This window comes from Electrophorus electricus, chromosome 11 (assembly GCF_041902795.1).
Source record: "Electrophorus electricus isolate QZ-2024a chromosome 11, ASM4190279v1, whole genome shotgun sequence".
NCBI classification, from domain to species: domain Eukaryota; kingdom Metazoa; phylum Chordata; class Actinopteri; order Gymnotiformes; family Gymnotidae; genus Electrophorus; species Electrophorus electricus.
In genome coordinates this window covers 6,207,874-6,227,964 of record NC_137507.1, presented here as the reverse complement: position 1 = coordinate 6,227,964, position 20,091 = coordinate 6,207,874, and the positions used below count along the sequence as shown (strand labels likewise).

The 20,091-nt window shown below is 42.1% G+C and overlaps 1 protein-coding gene across 1 annotated transcript; it reads left to right on the top strand.

The window, feature by feature from the left end:
* The first annotated feature begins 177 nt into the window (after positions 1–177).
* On the top strand, positions 178–10,820 carry aebp2 (AE binding protein 2). The gene is made up of 8 exons (XM_027025623.3): positions 178–780; positions 4,052–4,262; positions 5,468–5,575; positions 6,185–6,371; positions 6,495–6,619; positions 6,946–7,013; positions 8,550–8,663; positions 10,007–10,820. Exons 1-8 carry the CDS (start codon positions 284–286, stop codon positions 10,017–10,019), a joined length of 1,323 nt encoding a protein of 440 aa, XP_026881424.1. The 5' UTR covers positions 178–283; the 3' UTR covers positions 10,020–10,820.
* Positions 10,821–20,091: the final 9,271 nt, after the last annotated feature.

The window sequence follows — 20,091 nt, the reverse complement described above, 5'->3', positions numbered from 1 at the left end:
TACTGCTTTTTATTAATTCATAGCAGATGCGTAGTATATGTCTCTTACACGGGATACATCCTTAAGAAAAACTCAAATTCACATTTCACTGAAAACACAAACCAGGCTGTTTGAAGAAGTGCGAACACGTGGAGGCGCAGGCGCTGACGTCACACGGCTCCGCCCATCACGTCCGTGCGCAACATTACTGTGTGCTCGCGGAGAACAGCAAGTGTCCGCATTTCTGTTCGCTCGCGCTTCTTACGTTTATTTACATACATAAAAGCAAGTTTTGGCGATTAGAATGGCCACCACAACCTGCGATGCGTCTGAGCAAGACTCTTCCAACCCTGGCGACCACAATGGCACTTTAGAGCGCGAGGACAGACGCGAGGGCCTGCGTGCTTCGCGTCAGGAACCGGGCGATCACGTTAAGATGGACGAGCACCGCGAGCCCGGCGAGGTGACACGGGAAGAGAAACCCGTGAGCGCGGATAACGAACCTCGGGGAAGCCCGGGTACCGACGGGGACGTGCGCTTGGAGGCTAAAGGAGAGCCGGAGGCCAGCGTGCTGGAGAAGCGCCACGAGGAGAAGAGCTCCGGTAGCGCGCGGGCGGCAGACGTGACGAGCGAGCTGAAGCGAGAACAAAGAGAGGAGAGCGTGCCCTCTCCCGGGGAGTGCGGCGCGAGCAAACGGGAGGAGTGCGTGCACAAAGCGGGCCACGGAGCCAAGCGCAGGGCCAGCGTGGAGATGTCGTCGTCTGACGGAGAGCCGCTCAGCCGCGTGGACTCGGAGGACAGGTTTGAACATCGTGCGCCTGCAGCCCAATCCTAGCGTAACACTAAACGCGAGCGCTTACACGACATCAACCGACACGTGTCCACGCGCTGGAGGTTTGTTCTCGTGATGCCTCCTCCTGCACGTTAGTGGGTTAAACATCATCGCGCCTGTATACGATGCTTCCTACTCTCTTTGGGCCCCTAACCGCTCCTGAAGCCTCACGTTACTTATTTGCTAATATGTGGAACTGCTTATGTCATTATACAAAATTCACACATCTATTATTGTGTTTTGAAGCCTAGACTGAGAAGGTTTTTTTTTTGTTTTTTTTTTAATCCTATAACATATAACCACTTGAACATCAAATCAAAGTTGATTCGTTACATAGTCATACACAGTATAACTGGCAGTGAAGTACCTTTGGTGACTGCTCTGCCCATAGCCGAGGAGAGATACAGAAAAATATACAGATCAGAGTAACAAGGTGTTCTGACACAGATTAGGCCCAATTGGCACTGTCTTTGAATATTGCTTCCGAACTTTGGCAGGAAACTAAACTTACTGTATCATCGTTATCAATATCACAAATCTGTTTATCTCTTGTGTTCACTGGGGATGCTTTTATTTAGACACATGAGTTTCTCTTAACCACATTCCAACATCTTGAATAAGAGAGAGACGTGGGGGCTTTTGGGCAGAAAAGTGCCTTCTAAAATGCACTTTGCAGTGGACACACTGGCGAGCCTAAAGCACATGCCCTCTGTGTAGGTGCGAGCGTCACACGACCCCTCCATGTGACATCTTTTAGATATTTGCATGTGGGGTTTTTTTCTTCAAGAATAATGCGTGTATCACAGCTGGACGCTGTTTGTGTAATTGCTTTGAATGTTGGAATTTTGTCTTGTAATTTTGGCTGTTGTAGTTTGATGAATTGTTCTTTCAGGTTCTTTTGGGCTCCCTCCCACCGATGTCTAGGGATGAGATTTAGTCTGTTAACAGCTGTTTTCTCATTGCCTCCAGCAGCTCCTCAAAAAATACACAAAAAATCAGTTTCTTCAAATCCCCTTCTAATCAAAACCAGTGCTTTGTATGAAATGAGCTTAAATGCTCCTGTAGTTCTCCGGTGGTGCAGAGACAGACATTTTCTGTTCTAGAAGTACTATACACAATCCATGTAAAGTTTTTACCCACAGTTCACTCTTACACTGATCAACACAGATCCAAGTGCGATATGGTTTTCATGATGAGGAAATCCTGAATTTTTCCAGGATGATGATGATGATTCCAATAGAAATGTGGTTAGAATTCTCATGTTCTTGTATCTTTGAGAGCTTGTTCAGCCCTGCTGGTTATGGACGGGGAATTTTTAAGGAAGTCCAGTCATAACTGTCCGTTCCAGCTGTCTGTAGAAGTTAATTCAGCTATGTTGATTTGGCCATGCCATGTATATTACATATATATACTACAGACATTGTTGGCCATGTGGTCTAAAACTAGTTTACATTTATGGAATTTCACAGCTTTTTTCCAAAGTGACTTAGAATTCTTACTGAACACAACTTGAGTAATTGAGTAACAACAGTCCCTCCATTACAGACCCACCGTAGATGTACAGGGTCTATAGACTTAAACCTGCACCATTATTAGAGACTGTGTGTGTGTGTCTTAATAAAAAATATATATATATATATATATATATATATCAGTGCTATAAAGTGTTTTAAGGGTCATTAAAATGTCAATGTATCAATATAGTTCCTGTCATGAAATAATTTTCGTGTCTGTTAGAGATTTTTAAATGCTTTCAATCTATTTTAACTGCCACGGTATTACTGAACCATAATAATGATCACGTTATGAAGGAACGTGTTCATATCATCCCTGCTGTGGCCGTCAGAGGAGATTTGGAGTTTAAAATGATCAGTTTCTCAATAAATATCATGAATGAGCTACTGATTGCTATTTAATTGTATCATGTTACATCGTCTGGGAATATCAGGGTAAAACTGTAAAATCTGTGTGGGTATGAATGAGGCCCAAGTGTTTTTCAGGATATAATTGGGTTAGTGATGCATAGTACAGCACACTTGATGACAGCTGTGTGCGCCATGGGGAGCGTGAGACAGACACAGCACAGGGTGCACACAGGCCCAAGACAGCACAGGGCGCACACAGGCCCAAGACAGCACAGGGCGCACACAGCCACAGAGCTTTCAGATTAGGGCTTGGGTTAATCCTCACTTGGGCCCAGTTAACACTCAGGTGCTTTGAAAAGGTCAGACATTTTAGTTCCAGTGAAGTGTGTGTTTGGGGGCACAGACAGCTGGAGGGGCCAGACAGGCAGAGTTGTCCTCCATTATTATCCAGCCTGGGGTTTTATGTCTCGTGGATGTGAGCAGTTAAGTTTGAAAAGGCAGCAACAGATTGACACAGGAAGTGTGTGAGGGGCGGTTGTGTCCTTCCCTCTCCTCCACTCTGTGCGTGCAAGGGATTGTGTTACAGGACAGGCGTCCTTGTGTGTGTTTGTCTGTGTGTGTGTGTGTGCACGCAAGGTAACACATTACAGGACAGGCGTCCCCATGTGAGGAGCGTGTTGCAGACCAGGCGCGCGCGTGTGGGAGCGTGTTACAGACCAGGGGCGCGCGTGTTGGAGCGTGTTACAGACCAGGCGCGCGCGTGTGGGAGCGTGTTACAAACCAGGCGCGCGCGTGTGGGAGCGTGTTACAGACCAGGCGCACGCGTGTGGGAGCGTGTTACAGACCAGGCGCACGCGTGTGGGAGCGTGTTACAGGACGGGTGTCATGCTCTCCCCTCTGCCTCACCACCGTTACACACCTCCTGCTCAGTGTGGTGGGACTTGGGTGCACTGATGTTGTCCACTTCAGTGTAAAAGCTTGGAAGTGTGTTGCACAGATGCAGGCAATGCGCTCTAGTTGGAAGTGAAGTTCAAATTATTTAAATTATTAAATTATTTTGCCGTCTCTTTTGTTCTGGTGCTGCTTGTATTTTCTGGATCTAGTACTGGGTGGGTTCACAGTTCTCATCATGGTTTTAATGTCACATCGTTGAAGTAAAAAACTAGAACAAGTTCATTTTTACGTAAAGAAAGTATTTAGTAACATGTTATGCGATTCTTAGAAGCAGGAATGCGAGAATGTGGAACTATACAAAGACAATTTCCATATTTTTGTAAAAAGAGTTTATCACTAAGTCTTAACGCGTCACCTTATGAACTGCATGTATGTCATACATAGAGGTTTGTGTATCTAAGGGTGTGTGTGTCTGTTTCAGTATCAGCAGCACCCTGATGGACATTGAGAGTACGGCATCCAGTGGTCGCTCCACACCAGCCATGATGAACGGCCATGCTGTGGTGTCCTCGGCGTGCCCTAAAGGGTCCTCGTACCCCTGCTGCTGGGACCAGTGCTCCCTCCTGTTCAGCAGCAGTCCGGACCTGGCCGAGCACATCCGCGGCGTGCACGTGGATGGCCAACGTGGGGGGGTCAGTTTCACACTGCCGGGAATCTGCACCGTCACACAGGCAGACGACGCTTAAAAAATACCTTTTTTACTGACCATTTTGACTCAGCATATGATATTTGTCAGCTATCTTTGACTTTGCTGATATCGGTTTGGTCAATGAAATGAAAACTAAAACTTCTTGGTGAAAAATAGCTACATGAAAATGTAAGTAATTTAAATGAAAAACACCTAAACTCCACCTAAAAGTGCAGGCAGATACAACACACCCCCCCCACACCCGCTTTTCCAATCAATCGTATTCATCCATTCTGCTAAAACATAATTATAATTACTGTTGTTTAAGGAAATCTCACCAGCTAATATTTAGCTTACTGAAATTATTTAACTGGTGTTGACTGATCCTGTTGTGACAATTGAACAGTGAGTCGGTAGCTCACTAGCTGTTGCTAACACAACTCACATATGAATAAAGCAAAGATGTGAGAAAATGTTGAAAAAGTTTTAAAAAGTTTTAAAAAATCAATTTGGCTCTAATAATAAACATACTAAAAGCAATGTAAAATAATTGCTTAAAATATGGCAATCAGATTTCAAGAAAAGACTAAAGATAAAAACTAAGTTGAAAGGTGCTGCTAAAATCTGGTGATAAATGAGCTGTAACAAAGCTGAGTCTTACAATTTTGCTCTTTCATTTAAAAAATATAAATTATTAAATCATTTAAAAATCTTTTTAGGATATAATTATACATGGTCATGAACCACAGAATATCATTTAGCATTATAATAATTCTAGAAAACTTAGAGGGAATTGAATACTGCTACTACCACTGTGATATTTCTACATTTCCTGTTTAGTTATAATCAAAAATGATTTAAGTTCTTTTTTTTAAAAGCTAGATAATTTTAGTCACCAATGTTATAAGAAATTTTAATACTGAGCCATCCGTTATAGAAACAGCTGAAATACAACTAGGAGTGTAACCTCCCACAGTTTGTGGCAGTGACATGCTGGATTGCGCTGTGTGTGTGTGTGGGTGTGTGGGTGTGTGGGTGTGTGGGTGTGGGTGTGTGTGTGTGGGTGTGTGTGTGTGTGTGTGGGTGGGTGTATGTGGGTGGGTGGGTGTGTATGTGTGTGTGTGGGTGTATGTATGTGTGTGTGTGGGGGTGTGTGGGTGTGTGTGTGCGGGTGCGTGTGTGTGTGTGTGTGGGTTTTCTCTGTGCCAGGTGTTTGTGTGTCTGTGGAAAGGCTGTAAAGTGTACAATACCCCTTCCACCAGTCAGAGCTGGCTGCAGAGACACATGCTGTCCCACAGTGGGGACAAACCTTTCAAGGTACGACGCACCTCACACCTCCTCTGTGAGGAGCCTTTATGCCCCAGTCCATCACTAGTTAAATGCTCACTATTGCCAGTGTCATTTTTGCACTTTAATGCATTGGATTGAAACGTTTTTTGTAAATGACCACTGTTTTGGTTGACCGTTAAAGAACCAGAGTTTATAATCCAGTGCTGTCCCATAACTGCATAAGAGAGTGTTGAGCTATGTAACTGAGCACTGCTGTTGGCTGTTGTTAGCTGATATCGTATTTTTCTTATTGGCAGCTAGTAATTGAATAATAAACTAAATTAAAAACAATTATTTAGGGTCTGTGTATTAATTTCTTTGATAAGGAGACATAAGATAGACAGTGGACATAACCAGCTATAAGGCCTGACAGGGAGACTGTGACTGGCTGAGTGAACATTAACCCTGACCTATAGAACAGGAAACCAATCCTTAAAAATGTACACACCTGTCCCCAGCAATAGGGATACATTTTAATGCAGTCAGAACAAAGTGTCGTGATTTGTTTCATTTATGCTGATATAAAAGAAAAATGTAACACGCACTGTTGGAATGCCGTTTCCTCTTGCTCTCATTTTATTTCCCTTCTTTGTTCAGTGTGTAGTGGGTGGCTGCAATGCCACTTTTGCCTCCCAGGGGGGGCTAGCACGCCATGTGCCCACCCACTTCAGCTCCCAAAGCTCCTCCAAGCTGTCCAGCCAAGCCAAGCTGAAGGAGGAATCTCCTTCCAAAGCTGGGATCAACAAGCGGCGGAAACTCAAGAACAAGCGTCGGCGGTCCCTGCGTGAGTGTTGTCCACCTGCTCCCATCACCCCACTGCCTCCTCCATCGCCACATCTGCTTTGTGATGTTCTGGCGTTCCCGCATGTCTGTTGTGTCTTTTGTAACCCGTCCTGCCTCTTCACAGCTCGCCCCCATGACTTCTTTGATGCACAGACTATGGATGCCATCCGCCATCGTGCCATCTGCCTTAATCTGGCAACCCACATTGAAAGCCAGGGCAAAGGTCACAGTGTGGTGTTCCACAGCACGGTGAGTCTGGATGACCTGCTGCCGCGCCGACACACGCAGCGTGCGCGTGCATCTGCTTGGCATGAAGTTTCTGGGTGGTGATTTGGGGATGCCGTTAGTGGGTGGTGTGAGGTGGTGGCATTAGTGGGTGGTGTTGGCTCTGGGTCTTGAGCCACTCTGGGACACTAATGAAAGCAGTAATGGGGCAGATACCAGGGTTAGAGCAGTTATCAGGGTTAGGCTTACATACCCACTTGTTTTCACATGCCAAGACACCGTCATGCCTTCTTGTTTTGTGCCCTTTAAAACTATACGTATCTTTTAAATCTAACCCGTTCTATATCTAGGTCATTGCAAGGCGAAAGGAAGATTCTGGGAAAGTGAAGCTGCTGCTTCACTGGACTCCGGAGGACATGTGAGTACAGGAACGCCGCCCCCTACTGGAGACAGCCCAGAATGTCAGCCACTTATAACATGCTCATTACTTTTATTTATATATATATATATATATCTCATACACACACACAAGGTTTTCTCGCTGTGACATTAGGACTCTCACTCTTGTGCTTGGTAAAAGCCTGCGTCTGTCTGCTCTGCTTGCTCTCTTCCAGTGTAATTCACTCTCTCGCGTTGTAGCCACATCCAGCCTTGCTGTTTGTCTAAGGCTCTGGGTTCAATACCTTTTAAAGGAACTCTTTCTTGTTTCCAAAATCAAGACAAGATGACCTTTCACAAGTCACCATTAATGACCCCGAAATTACATACAGGCAAGAATTATTTGGGTATTTTCTTGATTTAGTGAATGTTGAGACGTGGGTGGTGTCTGGTGTAAATATTGTTTTCCTCTGTCCTGCCACTGGCCTGCTGTTTCATCTCTTTCAGAGGGTTTACAGTAGATCTTTAACCTTTCAGATGCTGCTGAGACATCAGTGATATTAGATCACCTCACCTTTACTTAAATATTTCTATTTCTCGATATGTTGACCATAAAACTTGTATTCAGGAAACAACGTAGTTGTGTTGACTGGAGTGTTCCAGTGGCTGGTGGTGGTAGCGTGTGAGAGAGAGTACGATCCTGGTCTCACGGGAGCTATTCTAAAGACCACATCAATCTGGAACTTGAACAAGGGATGTCAGCTCAGCGATAACCCCAAGAAAGCTCCTGCCCCAGGGGACTATATTTAAAACACAGATTTTTGGGTCACTGGAAGAAGCAAAACAATACTCCTTCGTGGAAAAAACATCTAAAAAATATAATCTCTCTGTAGAATGTTTTAGCGGAGTTGGATGCATACATGAAACACTGAGTCCCTGAATTCCACATACGGTATACGATTTGGTTTATGCTGCAAAACGTTTACCTCTATTTCAGAAATATTCTCACAGTCCAGTGATTTGTGTAGTTGGAGGTGATGGGTTTGATACTGTTGGTCTGAGAGGTGATGAGTGTGATACTGTTGTGGACGGGCTCTTGGTATCACTGATATGTTGTACAGTGACCCATCTTGTTAAATAAGTACCAGCTACAACCAGACCCCCCACCTCTGACCCCTCATCTCATGCCTGTTCAGTGGGGAGCTCACTGCTGAGGTTGAGAGATTGCCATGTGCGCTTTGGCCTCAGGAAACGAGAGAAGAGGCTTGTCAAATGACAACCTGATTGTGCCAGCAGTGCTAGATAGCAGGCTAGTCCTGCCACCACTGTGGTCTTGGGCATGTTGTTCCTACAGTGCCTAGTGGGCCTGCTGTGATGTGATGAGTGAACATTCATGTGTAAGAGCTCCTCAGGAGGTTTTGCGCAGCATGCTGTATAAGATGTGTAAGAATCATATTCTTTTGAGGGTATTTAACACCGTCGGACGCTGCTGTGTGCTCGCTTGGCCGTGTCAGCCTCTCTAGCTCAGGTACTGTGATTGATTATTTCATGTAAGACGTTCCTTCTCTCTGCACAGCCTGCCGGACTCGTGGGTGAGCGAGAGCGACCGGCCGCAGATGAAGACCAAAGTGGTGCATCTGTCTCAACTGCCCCAGGACACTGCTGTTCTACTGGACCCAAACATCTACAGGCAAGACACACCAACCACGTCTCCTATGACAGATGCTCCAGTGCTTGCACTCAGCTGTTCAAAAGAACTCAATCAGCACGTGTGTGTGTGTGTGTGTGTGCGCGCAAGCGCGCGCACTAATGCCAAATCCTGCAGTTACTCATGAGACTATGGAACTTGTATGGACTACACATGAAACTGGACGATGGCTTTCATTTATATTAAATTGGCTAATTTTACCTCAAGTGGGTTATTGCACTTAAATTCTCCACCAGGTGGCGCCAGTTACTTGTAGCAGTAGAATGTGGATGTGCTGGGTTGTTCTAGCTGGACAAACAGAAGCCGTTATCAGGACAGCAGCAATGGAAATCACCAGCATTCAGTAATGAGGGTATTTGTCTTCTTGGGAGGGAAAATCTATTCATTGAAATAAATTTCTGATAATGTATTGGATTCACTTGAACAGCAAGCTCACCTAATTGCAAAAAACGAAACTAGTAGTCACAAACTCTTGGTATTGTGCTGTCTGTCTGCGGTGTGACTGGCAGGCTTTCCCCTACAGCACACACCACAGCAGAGAGCTGCTGTTTCCAGGCAGTGGATGGTTCTTTACCAGCACACCCAATACAGAGCAGTGACTGGAGGAGTGGCAAACCTGACAGCATCACAGTTATTTATTTAAGAATCAGTTAATTTCCCTACAGAGAGTGTAGGTGTGATTTATTTATGTCTGGAAAAACATTTAAAAAACAAATGAGTTTTGTTTGGAGCAGTTAACTTCTGGCTTAGTCCAACTGGATTAATATTGATCATATTTTTGTGTATAATTTCCTGATTTCTCCATCGTGTGTGTGTGTGTGGAGTGGTTCTGCTCTGTGTGCTGGTGTGATGCAGTAGTCTGAAGGGTGGGTCCTGCACATGCCACTGTTTTGTGATTAACAGTGTAACGCTCCTGGTTCTGATTTGGCGTCTGTGAGGAGTTTGTTTACATGGACTCTCAGTATGACCTTTGGTGCAGTGGAATTAGAAGCATGTGGAGTATGTTGGTTAAGGCCTGCCTTCCTGTGGGGGAAATGCGTGGATCCCTGATGTTGAGGCCACTGCAGCCAACAGTAAACCAGCCACTCAAACGTACAGGAGGCGAACTGTGTTTGTATGCGCACGCGTGCGTATGCTCAACGTGCAACGTATGTGCGTGTGCATGAATGCATTCGTGCATGCGCTGGTTCTGGCTGGGATATGACTTGTTTTCTTTACTGTGTGTACTTATCATATTTGATCTGTGCAAACATCTTGCTCTCTGTCTGAGTGTACGAGAGTAATCGCCTGCCCTGCTGAAATGGATATTTTCTCTCTTTTTATAGGATGTTTTTATAGGAGCAGTGGAGTCTGTCATGGCCTGCTGATGTTCCCAGACTAAAGTGGACGGGTGGATGTTTAGAGATGGGAGTCGTGGCTTCAGGCTTCTTTCACCCCTTCTTCTTTTTGTTGTTTTCTAATGCCGAAAGTCTGCCAAAGCATGCAGTGAAATTTAATATGTTTTTATCCCTTGAGGAGGAAAAAAGTTGCACAATAGCAAACTGACTGGTGCTGAACTTTTTAAAAGTTTTAGTTTTTCTTATACCACTTTTCTCTGTTCATTCGTAACCCTCCTGAGGTTTATGGGTGTCTTGTAGATGCATTTGTTCAGAAAGTGCCCATGTAAATATTCCTGGAGATTTGTAATATATTTTTGTACTGCAAAATTTCAAGATTTTACTGTATTGTAGATAGCTGTAATATTCCACAAGCTTTAGGAGAGTACTGTACAGAATGATAGATAGCTTGGAACAAAATGTGTTCCTTTTTTTAAAATGAAGGCCGTCAAAGTGTAGATGTAGTGTCAGGGTAGATATTATGAACCCCTTCTCATGCCAGTCTTTGTCACATACTGGTATATCAGGTTCTGATGTGAATGGTAAGGATGTTTTTTAATGCTCTTTGTGACTTACTCAAACCATACAAGCCAAGGACCATATAGACATCTCAAATGAATGGTGCTACAGCTAACACTAGCGTTTTAGACTAAACTAGAAAAGCTTTTAGATGAATAATAATGGTGCTCTATAATTCATGGGGTGTTCCACCACAGTGTTCTGTTGGATCTGAACTGTCTTTGTAGTAAATCGGAGAATGATATAGTTGTCTGTCTGACTTTCTCTCACTGCGTGGCTCTGCGTGCTGTGCTCTCCAATTTGAGGCCAATGGTTTGTGCTGTGCGTTTCCCTGCTGGACTGGTGTTAGCCCAGCCCTTCTACATGCCTGCATCTCACACAGCACTTTTGTTTAGCGGGAGCTCGGAGGCCAGGGGCATCTGGGAGTCATTTCTCTCTGCCCAGATTTGCGGGCACTGTGTGGGAGGGGCTTGATGAGTCTGCCCGAAGCCATGGTCCAGTAGCAGCTGCCTTGGTGAGTGGGCTACACAGACCAACCCTTATAGACCCTGCACAGACCACAGACCAACCCTTATAGACCCTGCACAGACCACAGACCAACCCTTATAGACCCTGCACAGACCACAGACCAACCCTTATAGACCCTGCACAGACCACAGACCAACCCTTATAGACCCTGCACAGACCACAGACCAACCCTTATAGACCCTGCACAGACCACAGACCAACCCTTATAGACCCTGCACAGACCACAGACCAACCCTTATAGACCCTGCACAGACCACAGACCAACCCTTATAGACCCTGCACAGACCACAGACCAACCCTTATAGACCCTGCACAGACCACAGACCAACCCTTATAGACCTTGCACAGACCACAGACCAACCCTTATAGTCCCTACACAGACCATGGACCAGCCCTTACAGTCTCTGTTCAGCTGCCATGGAAACTAATGAGATTTCTCCCAAATTCCAAGTAAAAATATTGTAATTTGAAGCATTTATGTGCAGAAAATGATGACTGCTCAAAACAAAAAGGCTCAGCAGTGTTTTCAGACCTTGAATAATGTACTAAAAATGTTTGAATGTTGGTGGAATAACCTGGATTTCCAGCCACAGCTTTCATGGGTCTTTCATGATCCCATGATACTCGTATGATTTGGTTCAGGTGATCGCCTAACCAGTGCATGTTTAGAATGTGTTGGCATTCAGCAGAGCCGGAGAGTCATACAGGTGGAGATGCTGATGTAAGAGTAGTCACAGCACAGGTATATGTGCAGTCTTTTGAAAAAATGCTTTAGAAACAAGAACTGAAGTCTGTTGGTCAGAGACCATCGCTCTGAATGTAAACCAAATTATAGTGAGCTCTGAAGTACTTGTAAAAATAAAAACCCAAATGTCATGAATTTATTCTTATATACTTTTATATAAAATATTTTTTCTTTAAGATGACTGGAGCTCTGAGACTGGGAGAGCAGTTATGGGCGTTATGACCCCGTTTCTCAAAGCTAAGACTCTTCAGCACTGTTCAAACGTATGACGCAAATGATCCTGGCATCTTTGTTCAGATTTTTGATACAGTATTGTTTTGCAGTTAACTATTGAATATATTAACTGAATTTGTTTAAAATGTGGTTCCCAAACCAGTTGTTTAAGTGCAGAATGTAATACAAATGTGAATGTCCTAAATGCAGATGCTCACCCTGAGTTGGCCTGTGACAGCTGCACAGTCCAAGAATTTTAGAATTTGTCAGTAAGAACAAAGACTATAACACAAAACCCTATAATCTTTTTTGGAATCACTTAATCCAACACCAGCTGCAATCTAAATCTAACCCTAGCTCTAATGCTAACTACAGTCTAAAATGAACTGCAACCTAAATCTTACCCTAATTCTAACGTTAATCCTAACTTTAATGCTGACTACACTCTAGCCCTAATGCTCATCCTAACCCTTACTGCATCCTAATACTAATCCTAATTCTAGCTACAGTTTTTCAAAATGTTCTGAATAGGGAAGAGTAATTGTGGAGTCTGGATTATTTCCTCTGCAAGTAGATATATTGTGGACTATGCTATGGATGTTCTTGGTTTTGAAAGCTCTAATGTTAAATAGTTTAAATGTTCTCTTTAGTTACTGAAATTATAAGAGGCATTGGCAACTGTAATGCTGTAAGTATACTATGAGTGTGACTGAATGAAAGATTATACAGGGAAATAGAACATTCGGGGCAGCATCTGCTGTGTGAATCGAGAAGCCAAACACACCAGAGATTGAAGATGGGTGAAGACGGAATGCGTTTTTCACTTGATCCTGAAATTCAGATGTGGCCACTGAGGAAGCATGAGAATTCATTCTAAAATATGGACTAAAATCTGCTAAAAATTTTAAAAGCTAGTTCAGTTTGTCAACCATAACACAAGCAGTTTCTGCAAACATTGAATTATTCATTGTGTTGGTGTGTTCATGGCTCTGATTAATGACACCTTTTGATATATGGGCCATCATGTAATAGCTTTTCTCTGAGGGCTTTGAAGTTAAGATAAGTTTTTAATCTCGTAACGGATAGCTTGTAGCAGGACTTGACTGTATGTCTCTAACCAATAACCAATTCCTCTTCATTTCGATATACTCCACGTCTTGGCTAATTAAACCTGTTTGCCATCTGGTGGCCATTTTAAAATTGGTCAGACAGGTTGTAGGGTCATGAGAACATAACTGACCTGTTGCCATTGAACAAAATGCCTGCTTGCCTGCATGGCAACAAACCTGACAAGTTTTCCATGCGTGTTTGATACGGTCATATGACCGTCACCCCTGAGACACGCATCCATCTGTCTAAGCTGTTCTTGCTCAATTCAATATGGCTGCCAGATGTCTAATAGCAAAAAGATGGGGATAGTGGATGGAATCATATCCAACACATCAGCTAGAATGTGTGAGGGGGAGACTGGCTCAGATGGATCCAGACACAAGCCTCTCTGTACTTCTAACTTGTGACTCAACCAGGTCTTCCTCCCTCTGCATTTGTCATGGTCAAGTGTTTTTATCCTTCTCCATTTTGTTATCCTCTGGTTTGTTTACCACAGCCGTATCGTAGTGTAGCGTGTGTTCTGGAGCAGTGGTTTAGTGTGGCCCTACAAAGCCAGCAAATAATTGGATTCTCATGCTGAGAAGCTGTGCTTGCAAAGAATGTGAGTTTTTCACTTTCGCCGGGTAGCTGTGTCATGTTCTTTGTCAGTTGTTTCGTTGAGTTTACAGTGTGTGGCTTATGAACTCACATACACAGAAGCATCACTGCTGTGATTTATTATAATGCTACCAATGGCCAAAGAATTAGTAAATACTGAATTGTGTTTTGGATTAGATTTCCAATTTGTGTGTGTGTGTGTAGATAGATATAATGCAGCCAGTCAAAAATTGCAGCGAAGTACACAAAGTTTCCAGAGAAACTGTAAGTTTCAGATACAGGTCCTTCATCAGCTGTGCAAACATTTTTACCCATGGCCCCTCATTGAGCTTCTTGTATTTGAATCACTCCTGTGTGGCTTTGGCTTACATTTACATTTATATTGATGGATGGTGAAACCCTGTCCTGGTCTCAGGTCTCATACAGACTAGAACAAGTTTTCTTTAAGGACTGCCCTGGATTTGGCTCTGTCCAGTGTTTGGACTGTACCATGCTTCACTGTGGGGGTGGTGTTCTCGGGCTGATGAGCAGTGTTTGGATTTTACCATTCTTCAATGCTTTTTTTTGGTCCATTTTGATATTTATCTGCTCTATTTTGTACAAGTTGCAGTTTGGTGGCTGTAGTTGCAGGGATCAATTAATTATAGTAGTCAAGTTGAGGAAAAAAAAGAACAATGCATGAATCAATTTCTTATCATCTTGTAGCCAGAGATAGTCTCAATTGTGCTGCATTCCTTAAATTATATAATGCAATTTTATTAATATTAAATGACATTAAATCAGAATCTAGAATAACACAAACATTCCTACCTTCTTACACATTTCTTACACTTTCTTACACTTCACCTCTTTGCCTCAGTACTATTTTGTCATAATAAAATTTTAATAAAAATTGCTATTAATCCAGCTAACAATGATGGCGAGATTACCAGTTTATCTGCAGTAGTGACATCATCCGGCACTACTTAGGTACAGTTGTGCATCATCTGCGTGACTATGAACATTGATTCCATTTATCTTAATCCTCTGACCTAGTGGCAACATGTACAAAGAGAATGAAAGTAGGTCAAGTATCGAGCCTTGTGGCACACCACAGAGAATATGCTGATCTGAGACATGTTCTCTTATATTTAAAATACAGCCAAAATATAGTCTTCCAGTTAAATATGTAGAAAACCAATGTAACACATTTCCTGAAAGTTCTCAGGCTGATTATGAAGCATTCTGTGATCTATAGTGTCAAAAGCAGTGGCTACATCTAGAAACATCAATGCTGTTTCAGTGCTGAGGTTTGCTCTGAAGCCAGGGTACAAATTTTAATGGATTCTGTATTCATTTAATTTCATTGAAGAAATTGTTAAGCTGTGGCTTCTTGCCACTCTTTCAAAAAGCTCAGCTTTGGAGTGTCCAGGAAATAGTCCTGTGTCCATTTCAGATGCAGAGCTCTCTAGCTCCTTCAGAGTAACCTTCGACCTCTTGGTCGCTTCTCTGATTATTGTCCTCCCTAATCAGTCACTGACTGCTTGTCTAGTTGCAGTTATGTTATATTCTTTCCATGTCTTAATAATGAATTTAATGGTGCTCTGCCGAATATTCAAATATTGAGATTTTTTAGAACCACATCTGATTTGTAATTTTTGTCCTGGACGTCTTTCCATAGCTGCTTAGTCATCATGATGTTTGTGTAGGTATGCTCTCAAACTCTGATACTTTCCAGGACAACAATATGTGAACGTTCAAAGGTGTGAAGGCTTATTTAATGCAGTGTGTGTGTGTATTACACACACACACACACACACTGCCTGGCCAAAAAAAAAGGTCACCACCTGGACTTAACTAAGCAAATAGATAAGAGCCGCCCATTGGATAATTATTGATTGTTTCAGCTGGCAACAAGTTATTTGATCCTAACTGATGCAGTGAGTAGCTTCTCATTTGTTAAACAACCATGTCGAAAGACACATCATGTGGTCATGGAAAAGATGTTAATTTGTTTCAGAAGGGTCAAATTACTGGCATGCATCAAGCAGAGAAAACTGCTAAGGAGAAACTACTAAAATCAGATTAAGAACTGTCCAACACATTATTAAAAAGTGGAAGGACAGTGAGGAAACATCATCTTCAAGGAAGGAATGTGGTCGGATGAAAATCTTGAATGATCGTGATCGGCGATCACCTAAACGTGTGGTGAGATCAAATCGTAGAAAAACAACAATAGAACTCAGCGATATATTTAATAGTGAAAGTAACAGCATTTCCACACACACAATGCGAAGGGAACTCAAGGGATTGGGACTAAACAGCTGTGCAGCCTTAAGAAAACAACTTGTCAGTGAGGCTAACTGGCAAAAATGGCTTCAGTTTGCTAGGGAGCATAAAGATTGGACTCTGGAGCAATGGAAGAAGGTCATGTGGTCTGATGAGTCCAGATTTACCCTGTTGCAGAGTGATGGGTGCATCAGGGTAAGAAGAGAGGCGGCTGAAGTGATGCACCAATCATGTCTAGTACCTACCTTACAAGCCTGTGGGGGCAGTGCTATGAGTTGGTCAGGTCTAGGTTCAGCAATGTTGTGCGGCCAAAGAATGAGGTCAGCTGACTACCTGAATATACTGAACAACCAGGTTATTCCATCAATGGATTTTTCTATCTTGATGGTACGGGCATATTCCAAGATGACAATGCCAGGATTCATCAGGCTCAAATTGTGAAAGAGTGGTTCAGGGAGCATGACACATCATTTTCACACATGGATTGGCCACCACAGAGTCCAGACCTGAACCCCATTGAGAATCATTGGGATGTACTGGAGAAGACTTTGCGCAGTGGTCCAAATCTCCAATCAGCACTACAAGATCTGGGGGGAAAATTAATGCAACTCTGGACAGAAATAAATGTGACATTGCAGAAGTTTGTGGAAACGATGCCACAGTGAATGCATGCCCTAATCAAAGTTAAAGGTGGTCCAACGAAATATTAGTGTGTGACCTTTTTTTGGCCAGGCAGTGTATATACATACACACATATATATAATCTGAAAGAGGTTTATGAATGTTTTACTGTGGACTAGTATTTTAGTCTTACTAGCACAAAAAAGTTCACTGTGTGTTTACCAAGCAATTACATGTAACAAGAAATCCAGAGCTTTGCACATTATCACTCTGCTGAGGAAGTGAAAGTTGGAGTTGGAGCTCAAACGCCTCATGGCATCTGTTTTTCTGGCTCTGGTCATTTCTATCGCTTTCCTTCTACTAATTAGAACAAGCGAGAGTAACTCTCAGGAGAAACACAATGGCCATTATATTGTCATACATTCCAGCCATTCGACCAGAGGAAACTGTCTATATTCCATTAGTTATATTCCACTAAGCTCAATTCATTTATTTTAAGCTTTTAGCAATCAGTCTAGCTCAAAAGATAAGACCAGTGGACTTTAGTTCAGGAAATGTTAAATGTGAAAGACATATGAGACAGAGGCCTGACTGCTACACAATAGTCTCCTACTCTGAATTGTTTGTTTGAGGGGTAACTTAGGAAGGCTGCATTAAGTGTGTACTTCAGTACTATAAGTGTGTACTACGGTATCAGATCGGGACCACTGTGGGTTTTTAGCATCAGCTTCTCTATGATAGTTTTTGGATTTACATGCATCCTAAAATTGGAAAATCCCTTTTAGGCAGATCATAGTAGTCATGTGAACAGGTATTCTGGTATTCTCACTCTGGTTTTATACATGCATGCATAGTATAACAAACTTTCAGATAACTTAATTTAAGTTTAGGTGTAACTTGACAAGACTTATTCACCTGAAATCTAAAGAATGTAATGTAAAGAGCTGAGCAATATAAAGGAGGCTATTGTTCAAATGGGATGAAGACTTGAGACAAATAGAATGACAAATAGGATAGTTCGTGTCTCATATTCTCACACACATCTATCTATCTATCTATCTATCTATCTATCTATCTATCTATCTATCTATCTATCTATCTATCTATCTATCTATCTATCTATCTATCTATCTATCTATCTATCTATCTATCTATCTATCTAAAATGAGGTAAATTCCAGGGAGTAACTGCATTGTTGTGCTGTCAGATGTAAAGGTAGTAAAACTCTTGAATCTACTTTGTCTAATATGAACTGGTTCGACCTCCTAGAAATTCAGAAGCTGATGAAAGACCTGTTTGAAATACCCTATTTCTGTGAAAACCTTGACATTTTCTCTTTCTCTCTCTCTCTCTCTCTCTCATATATATATATATATATATATATATATATATATATATATATATATATATATATATATATATATATATATATATATATATATATATATATATAAACACACACAAACACACACACACACAACATCAGGTGAAAAGGCATTAAGAGCAGGTATGATGAAGCATTAAGAGTTCCGAGATGTACATGACCGGACTGTAAGAAGGAAGGCATAAAGGGCAGGTGGAGAGACAGGATGGGTTGATTAACATGTGGGAAGGGAAACACTAGTGGACTCTTGAATTGTCACTTAAAAGATTGAAGGCTTATGCAGTCATATAGGTGTTGAATTAGGGTTTGGGGGTTACAGCCACTGAAAAACATGGGACAGTATAAAAGCCGAGACTTTATCATAGACAGGATAAAAGAGACTTTTTATTGATTATAGATTGGATAAGAGACACTTTATTGATCGTAGAGAGGATAAGAGAGACTTTATTGATAATAGATGGGATAAGAGATACTTTATTGAACATAGATAGGATAAGAGAGACTTTATTGATTATAGATTGGATAAGAGACACTTTATTGATTGTAGAGAGGGTAAGAGAGACTTTATTGATAATAGATGGGATAAGAGATACTTTATTGATCATAGATAGGATGAGAGACTTTATTGCTAACAGATGGGATAAGAGACACTTTAATAATCAATAAAGTCTCTCTTATCCTCTCTATAGAGGATAAGAGATACTTTATTGATCAGATGGCAAGCTTTGTCATATAGGAGTGCACAAAATAAACATTGGACCACATAAAGCCAAAAGTGCATGAAGTACACAGATCTGTTGTGTTGTTACACACTGCCAGTAGCCTTGATTGTGCCGCTACATCTTGAGTATGCACTGTGTTTTAATTTCAGTGACCATGTTATGTAATGAAACCTATGTATTTGGTTTCATCAGGAATTCACTGAAAGATTTTACTTGTAGAAGTCCTACTGTTTTAGGTAATCCGTCTATTGATATTCTGTTGAAAAAGCAATTGAATAACAATTGTTCAGTTTTTATTCACAGTTTGTAGGCTTGTGTTGTACTGCATCCTCATCTCTCATTTTCATTAAAAGGTGAAGGGCACATGGGGTCTCCTCGGTGTCTAAACGTGTCTTCTCAGATGTCCGCTTAGAAGACCTTATCTTAAGACACATTTTTGATTATTAATTCTGTTTAAGAGGAATATCTGTGCAATGAATATGCAATAATAGTAAATGAAACACTGGGTCTGTTAGCCCAGTATGTTTGTATAATATGCTATAACCATGCTGGTTGGAAACAATAAGATTCCAGTCTACTCAGTTCCATAGTGAAACTGTAAAAGATCCAAACATTTGTGGAAATTCAGATAGCTGGAATGAGTTTCCAGATGTCCTTGTGGGACTCGTGATGGATAGAAGCAAGTTTGTCTTTCTTGCTTTTCTTTCACTAAAATACAAAGTATCCTTCAAAAAAATAAATAATCAGCCAAAGTCCATGTAAAAGCTCATGGTATTAAACATATGGAGAAGATTATTTGAGGTCACATCTTTTTTGCAATTGAAATTGAGTCAGACAGACTCTCAGATGCCTTTGGTTTCAGCTCGAGTGGGAGCTGGTTTGCCTCATATACGTCCTCTCACTGTGTGGTCTCAGCACCCACTTCTGCACTTTGGGCTGACATTACAGGGCTATTAGGAATTATTGTGCAATGTGTAGTGGCTTAGATCCAGTGGTGATTACAGACTGATTGATCATCTCATTAATGGTTTAAGAAACACCACTTCCTGTGTAATAAATTTGTCTTTCTTGTGGTCTCTCACCTGGAAAAGAGCTTTTGGATCCAGCTGTATGTATGTAACCCTAACCATCTGTATGTATGTAACTCTAACTGTCTGTGTGTAACCCTAACCATCTGAATCTATGGATACTGCAAAGCCCAAGCATCTGTGAACCTGAGGTTAATTTAGAACTGGCTGTAAACTAATGTCAATAGGGATAGTGTTGGGATAGGTTACTGTTGGGTGAATGCTGGGTTTGTGTTGGATGAGTGTCGGGTTAGTGTTGG